Below are 8,279 nucleotides of genomic sequence, written 5' to 3'. Positions count from 1 at the left end.
TCTCCCTCTGCCCCTCCCCTCCTTGCTCTCACTCTTGCTCCCTCTCTCTGTAAAAAAATAAAAACATAAAATAAAAAATAAAAGAGGCTTTGTGTGAGATAACTTTGCTCAACTGTAGGCTAATGTAAGTGTTCTGAGCATGTTTACAGTAGGCTAGGCTAACTATTCTGTTCAGTAGGTTAGGTATATCAAATGCTTTTTCAACTTACAGTATTTTACATTTACATAACCCCATCATAAGTCAAGGAAGATCTGTAATCCACAAGTGTACCTGCTCCTATGTGGTCTTGGCCACTATACCACTGTCTTTACTTGGTCATATTCCAGTGCCTGAGTGATCAAGTAGAGACTGCCTCACTCTCTCCCATATTAATAAATGTACAATATCTTGTGCAATTTGTTGTGAAGGTTTTTTTTTCCCTTATAGCAAGTGTCATCTAGCTTTAATGTTGAGAACCTTAAGAAATGTGGGCATAATTAAATAAACCGTAAGTTACTGACTTTCAAAAACTACTTATATCCTTGTAACAAAAGAAGTTTTTCATTATAGGAAATTAGATGATGGAAGCAAAAAGAAAATAAAAATTAACAATCATCAGGGGCGCCTGGCTGGCTTAGTTGGTAGAGCATGCGACTCTTAAATCTCAGGGTCCTGTGTTCAAGCCCCATATTGGGCATGGAGCCTACTGTTAAAAAAAAAAAAAGTGGGCGCCTGGGTGGCTCAGTCATTAAGCATCTGCCGTTGGCTCGGGTCATGATCCCAGGGTCCTGGGATCGAGCCCCATATCGAGCAGGAAGCCTGCTTCTCCCTCTCCCACTCCCCCTGCTTGTGTTCCCTCTCTCACTATGTATCTCTCTGTCAAATAAATAAGTAAAATCTTTTAAAATATATATATATTAAAAAAATTAACAATAATCACATCCAAAGATAATATTTTTAACACTTCAGTGTGTATCTTTCCAGTCATTTGTTTGTGTATGTATATAAATTCATCTATAAATATTCTTACAAAAATATAAGTACACTGTAGATTTGAACCTTCAGCAACAGAGTTTGAATGCATGGGTCCCTTTATACACAGATTTTTTTCAATAAATAACAGTATAGTACTATAAACATTTTTTCTTCCTTAGGATTTTAATAACATTTTCTCTAGTTTACTTTATTGTAAGAATACAGTATAGAATACATATACAAAATATGTGTTAATCAACTATTTGTGTTGTCAGTAAAGCTTCCAGTCTACAAACAATAGGTAGTTAAGTTTTGGGAGAGTCAAAAGTTATACACGGATTTTCAACTGTGCAGGGGAGTTGGTGCCTTTAACCCTGCATTGTTCAAGGATTAACTGTATATCCTTTCTTAATTTGCTTCCATATCTCTCCCCACCCCCCTCGCTCTCATCTCAACATTTATATAGTGTTTATTATGTGCCAGGCACTATTCTAAGCACCTTCTATGTAAACTCATTTAGTCTTCTTAACAACCATGTGAAATAAATACTATTATTACTCTCATTTTACTACTTGAGGAAACTTAGGTCCAGAGAGCTGGAATACCTTCCCCAGGGTGGCACAGCTATTAAATGGTGGAGGCTGAATTTGAACCCAGTCATTTTGGCTCCAGAGTCCACTGTTAACTACTACTTTCCAGGATGTTAAATGTTTTTCCATAACAATGGCTTTCAAACTTTAGTCTATATAAGAATTATCCAAGGAGCTTGTTTAAAATGGAGAATCCAGGACACCTGGGTGGCTCAATCGGTTGAGCAACCTACTCCTGGTTTGGCTCAGGTCATGATCTCTAGGTCATGAGATGAAGCCCTGCATAGGGCTCCATGCTCAGCAGGGAGTTTACTTGAAGATTCTCTCCTTCTGCCCCTCCCCCTGCTCACACTCTCTCTCTCTCTAAAATAAATAAATCTTTTTTAAAAATAAAATAAAATGGAGAATCCTGTGCCCCAGATAATTTGATTCACTAAGTTTGGGCTAGAGTCCAGAAAGCTGCACATTTTAACAAGCATCCCACACAATTGTGTTGCAGATCTACAGATAATATTTTTAAGAGAAACCTATATAGACATCAATTTTTATTGATTATTATTTTAGTATAAAGTTTATACTAAAATATACATATGGGAAAGTGCACACATCATAAATGTACCTAGCAATAAATTGTCATAAAGTGAATTAACTCCCTTTAAACCAAGATATAAAATATTACCAGCACCCCAGGAGCCTCCTTCATGCTCTTTTCTAGTCACTCTACCCCCAAAGGTAAATACTATCCTGACTTTTATCACTGTCTCTCATATAAATCGAGTCAGTATGTACTCTTCTTTAGCTCAACATTTTGTATGTGTGATTCGCCCATGTTTTGTTTTTTTTTTCCAAGATTTTATTTATTTGAGAGAGCACGAAAGGGGGCAGGGTCAGAGGGAGAAGCAGACTCCCCACTGAGCAGGGAGCCCAATGTGGGACTCGATCCTGGGACTCCAGGATTATGACCTGAGTGGAAGGCAGACGCTTAACCAACTGAGCCACCCAGGCACCCAGTGTTGTAGTATGTGATAATAGTCCATTTACTTTCTTTGCAATATAGTATTCTATTATCTAAATAAACTATAATTTTGCTTTTCTACTGTTGATAAACATTTGGGTTTTCACTTCAGGTCTATTATGAATGATGCAACTCTGAGTGTTTTTGTCCATGTGCCTTTGGGTGCACGTAGGTTCACATTTCTGCTGAAATGAAACCTCTTCTGAAGTGGAACTGCTGGGTCCTAGGGTTGTGTATGTCCAGCTCAAGCAGTATTGCCATCATTTTCCAAAGTGGTTTTGCCAATTTGTAGTCTCACCATCCACATATAAATGTTCCTCTGGTTCCATATCCTTGTCAGTACCTGGTGGTATCAGTTTTACAAAACATATTTAGTGACCATGTAGCAATTGATTTGATGTAGGAACAACAGTTTATGTAACCAATTACTATTGTATATAGGTTATCATCACTTACTATTTTAAACAGTGCTGTGATGAACATTATTCTAGCCAAATCTTTGTACATATCCTTATTGTCTCAAACTAAATTCCTGGAAATAAAATTGTTGCATCAAAGATTACACACATTTTTAAAGCCTTTGCTTTTGATACAGATCCCCAAAGGCCCACCAGAAAGCTTATACCAATCTACTCCCCTATTACCTTTGCATGAAAGTATCCATCCACCCTAGTCCTCAGAGTAAGTTGTGTTTTTAACCTTTGTTAAAATTGATAGGCAAAAATGGCATTTTAATTTATTTTTAATTTATTTTTGAATATTGGTCTCTACATTTTTTATGCATTTAGTAGACATTTATATTTTTTCTTTTGTGGGTTACTTATTGAGGTCCTTTTCTGTCTTCATCTTTTTCTAAACTACATGTAAAAACACTACATATTGAAGATATGGGTTATTTAACTGACATCTGTGTTGCAATTACTTTTTGCTGTTTTTAGTACTAATTATCAGGTTGGTTTCAGTTTTCTGTTTTGTTTGAAATTCAGATGTCTCTTTTAAATAGTCAGTTCTATATTTTCTATTGAATTATCTGCCTTTAGCCTTCCCCACCTTAAGATAATATAAATATTCCCTATTTTTCTCTACTTTCTAAGGATTTTCATTTTTACATAAATTTTTAGTGCTAGAATTTCAACATGATTTATTACATATTAAGGATATAACTTTTTCTTAATTCATTTTTACATGATTTATAGCCTTTCTCTTTTTTTAAGTATTTTTTTTAAGATTTTATTTATTTATTCGAGAGAGAGCAAGAGGGAGAGCACAGAGAGAGACTGAGAGGGAGAAGCAGACTCCCTGCCAAGCAGAGAGCCTGATGCAGGACTCAATCCCGGGACCCCGAGATCATGACCTGAGCCAAGGCAGACGCTTAACCGACTGAGCTACCCAGGCGCCCCTATAGCCTTTCTTCACTTATTTTTTTTAAAGATTTTATTTGAGAGAGAGAGAGAGAATGGGTGCGTATGCATGTGCGTCTGAGGTGGGGGGAGGGGCAGAGAGACAGAAGCAGGCTCCCCACTGAGCGCAGAGCCAGAGGCAGGGCTTGATCTCAAAACCCTGAGATCATGACCTGAGCTGAAACCAAAAGTCAGATGCTTAACCAACTGAGCCACCCAGGCACCCCAGCCTTTCTCCACTTATTTAGACTGCAATTTTTTTTCCTAAAGCCTTTTATTCACTTGATCTATTTCTAGATTTTCCTGTCTCATCTTTAAGAGGGTAGCACATTCTATTAACTATTGTTATTGAGTAATGTATCTTTAATAAGTGGTAGGACATATTCTTTCTCAATAGCACTCTTATTTTTTTTAGGAAAATTTGTGTTTCTAGATGAACTTCAGAGTTATTTTCAGGAAGTTCCTTTAAACTAATCGCAGAGATTAAACTCGTACTGTTGTTGCTATGTTATATGTGGACCAATATTGCCTGTAAAAAGATTTTATATATAAAAAAGGGCAATATTGGTCTATACACTACAGAATACCATATAATACATACTAGTTCATATGCTAGAACATCAGCTCTAGTCTCCTAGCGGCCAATAAAAAGAATAGAATACATTGGGTTACCTGGATTGCACAGTCAATACATTTTCTTAAAACTCATGCTCTCTGTTAAGGAGAAGCAAAACATTTTTCAGCAATAGCTATGAAAAGAATGTTTCTCTTGAGGCCTCTTAAAGGAGACATTGCCTAATGTAGTGGACAAGACCTCAGTAACATCCTTAAAGTAAACATGACAGCCAATTTCGTATTAAAAATGCTGTCTCTTTTACAAGCTGAGTGCATACCACCAGAAAACAATTTAAAATAAAATTTGAGAGTGGATGTAAGCACTTCAGACCAAATCTGCCTCTCTATGGTGGCCTCTCTTGACCTGGGGCGGGGGATGGGGAAAGGGGATCTCTAGGTTATTTGGAGGATTGTATGAATGGCAAATTATTTTTTAATAAATACTAGTTTGTATTAAAAAAATAATAATCTCAAAGGAATTTAAAATTTACTGAGTTTTTCAAGCAGTTTCCATGAAAAGAAATACTGTATTCCACTACACAAATTTAAGAAGGAATAAAAATTTTAAAAAGGACAGAAGTATCTACAATAATTGTTATTAACTCTTCTTAACAGGGGAAAAGAGAAAAACTTCATTGTAGAAAAAACTTTACCCTCAAAACCCTTCCAGTCACAAACCACAATCATCAGCTTGTTGGTGCTTCCTCATGTACTGAAGAATTCCAATCCCAGTTCATTTTTGTAAGTAAAATTACTTACTGACCTAATGCTGATGTTTTTAAGATAATATGTCTTATCCATTAGGATTAGAGTAGAGGTTTAGGTGTTTGAGATATAGATATAGATATAAATATAGATATAGATATAGATACAGATACCATGTCCAAAAATAATATTGCTTCCCAGGGCCATTATAATTTTTATATATTCAGTAATAATATAGAAGTAGATAATCCTTTGGTTACATATTTAGTTGAAAGAATGCTTTCACACAGATATATTTACCAAGAAAAATGCAATAATTAATTCCTCCCTTTAGGTACTGTATCTTCTACATGAAAATATCTAATAAAAAATATAGTTACCTCTTTAGGTTTTCTTAAAGAACAGTCATACACATACAGAGTTTTCAAGCTTGCATTATTATTCATCTCATTGTGTATTCCTGTTAGAGCCATACCTGGAATCCAGATCTGTTTTACTTTCTTGATTACTATAGCTTTATAATAATTCTTGAAATCAGGCAGTGTTTGTCTTCCAACTTTGTTACTTTTCAAAGTTGTTTTGAATATTCTAGATCTTTTGCATTTTCATGGGAATTTTAGAATCACTTTATAAGGATTTCTACAAACATTCCTGCTGGAATTTTAACTGGGATTGTGTTGAATCTACAGATTCCATTTGGGAAGAATTGACATCTTAATGAAACTATTTTAAGTCTTTGAACCTGTGAACTCAATTGTATCTCTACATTTATTTATGTTTTGAACTTCTCTCAGCAACATTTTGTAGTTTTCAACGTACCAGTCTTTCACTTTGTCAGATTTATCCCTAAGTATTGTATGTGGTTGGATGCTATTATAAATGGTGTTGTTTTGTTTTTACTGATAGTATATGGAAGTTGATTTTTGTATGCTGATCTTGTATTTGGCAAACTTGCTAAACTCACATATTAATTATAAAAGCTTTTTATAGAGGCTAATAGATTTTCCACATAATCATATTGTCTGTCTTTAAAGACAGTTTTAATTCTTCCCTTCAATACGAGGCCTTTTATTTCTTTTTCTTGCTTATTGTACTGCTTTGAACTTCCAGGGCTATGCTGAATAGAAGTATTTAGAGCTGATCTCCAGGCTTTCTCCTAAAATCAGGCTTTGCTCCTGATTTTAGAAAGCAGGCATTCAGTCTTTCGCCACTAAATATGTTAACTATAGGTTTTTCATAAATGCCTTTTATCAGATTAAGGAAGTGCCTTTCTGTTCTAGTTTGGTGAGAGTTTTTATCAGAAGTGAATGTTAGTTTTGTCAAATGCTTTTTCTGTATCGAGATCATGTGGTTTTCTTTTGTAGTTTGTTAATATGATTAGTTATATCAATATCAATTGATGTTTGAATATTAAACCAGCCTCATAATAAACTCTACCTCATGTTGTGTTATCATTTTTATATATTGTTGGATTAGATTTGTTAAAATTTTGTTTAGAATCTTTCCTTGTATGTTCAGTCAGGATATTGGGCTGTAGTTTTCTTTCCTTGTAATGTCTTTGTCTGGTTTTAGAATCAAAATAATGCTGACCTCAATGAATAAGTTAGAAAATATTGCCTCCTTTTTTGATTTTCTGGAAGAGTTTGTATAGATTCGTTATTATTTCTTCCATAAGTATTTGATAGAATACCCCAGTAAAACTATCTGAGCGTGTGGTGGGAAAAGTTTTTTTGGTAGCTTGTATCCTCCAAGGGATTTGTCCATTTTATCTCAGTTGTCAAGTTCATTAGTTTAAAATTTGTTCATAATATTTGCTTATTATCCTTTTAACATATATAGAATCTGTAGGGATATTATCTCTCCCATTTCTGATATTGGCAGTTTGTTTCTGTTCTCTTTTATTGCTGATCAGTCTGCCTAGAGATTTCTCAATTTTATTGATCTTGTCAAAGAACTAGCTCTCATTGATTTTCTTGCTTTTTTGTTTTTGTTTTCTACTTGAGTGATTTCCATTCATCTTTATTATTTTATTTTTTCTACTTCAGTAAAATTTGCTCATCTTTTTCTAGTTTCTTAAAATGAAAGCTAAGGTCATTGACTTGAGGCTTCTTCCTTTCAAATATAGGCATTTAGTGATATTAATTGCTTCCTAAGTATTGCTTTAACAACCCTCCATAAATGTTTTCATTTTCATTTAGTTCAGGATATTTCCAAATTCCATTTGGATTTGTTCTTTGACCCATGAATTATTTAGAAGTGTGTGCCATATAGTTTCCAAATATTGGGGAATTTTCCAGTTACCTTTCTATTAATTTCTAATTTAATTATATTGTAGTCAGAGAATATAGGTTGTATGGCTTGAAATATTTTTAAATTTATTCAGACTTGTAGTCTAGAATATGGTCTATCTTGGCAAATGTTCTGTGTGCATTTGCAAAGAATGTACATTCTGCTGATGTTGGCTAGAATGTCTTAGAAATATCCATTAAGTCAAATTGTTTATAGTGTTGTTCAACTTTTCATCCTTACTAAACTTCTGTCTGCTTGCTGTTATTGAGAGAGGAATTTAATCTTCTGGTAATCTTCTAATTCTCCTTGAAGTTGTCAGTTTTTACTTGTTATGTTTTACAGCACTGTTATTGGGTACTAAATATTTAGGATTGTTATGCCTTGATAATTTAACTCTATTATTATTAGAAAATGGCCTTCTTTTTTTTTTTAATTTAATTTTATTATGTTATGTTAATCACCATACATTACATCATTAGTTTCTGATACAGGGTTCCCTGATTCATTGTTTGCGTATAACACCCAGTGCTCCATTCAATACGTGCCCTCTTTAATACCCATCATCAGGCTAACCCATTCCCCCACCCCCTCCCCTCTAGAACCCTCAGTTTGTTTCTCAGAGTCCATAGTCTCTCATGGTTCGTCTCCCCCTCCGATTTCTCCCCTCTTCATTTTTCCCTTCCTACTATCTTCTTTTTTTTTTTTTTTTT

General features: G+C 34.4%; 1 protein-coding gene across 11 annotated transcripts in view; it reads left to right on the top strand.

The window, feature by feature from the left end:
- THAP6 (THAP domain containing 6) overlaps positions 1-8,279 on the top strand; it is a 52,883-nt gene that overhangs the window by 4,165 nt on the left and 40,439 nt on the right. For all 11 annotated transcript variants that reach the window (XR_014142986.1, XR_014142989.1, XR_014142988.1 and 8 more), the window contains one exon: positions 5,191-5,316. Coding sequence is in view for 3 of the 11 variants with exons in the window: in XM_031035595.2 (XP_030891455.1) it covers positions 5,191-5,316 (126 nt within the window). In the remaining 8 variants the exon portion in view is untranslated. The remainder of the gene's footprint in view (positions 1-5,190; positions 5,317-8,279) is intronic.

Source organism: Leptonychotes weddellii, chromosome 2 (genome assembly GCF_054177405.1).
Source record: "Leptonychotes weddellii isolate Sample4059 chromosome 2, ASM5417740v2, whole genome shotgun sequence".
Classification (NCBI taxonomy): domain Eukaryota; kingdom Metazoa; phylum Chordata; class Mammalia; order Carnivora; family Phocidae; genus Leptonychotes; species Leptonychotes weddellii.
This window is presented reverse-complemented; position numbering and strand designations above follow the sequence as displayed.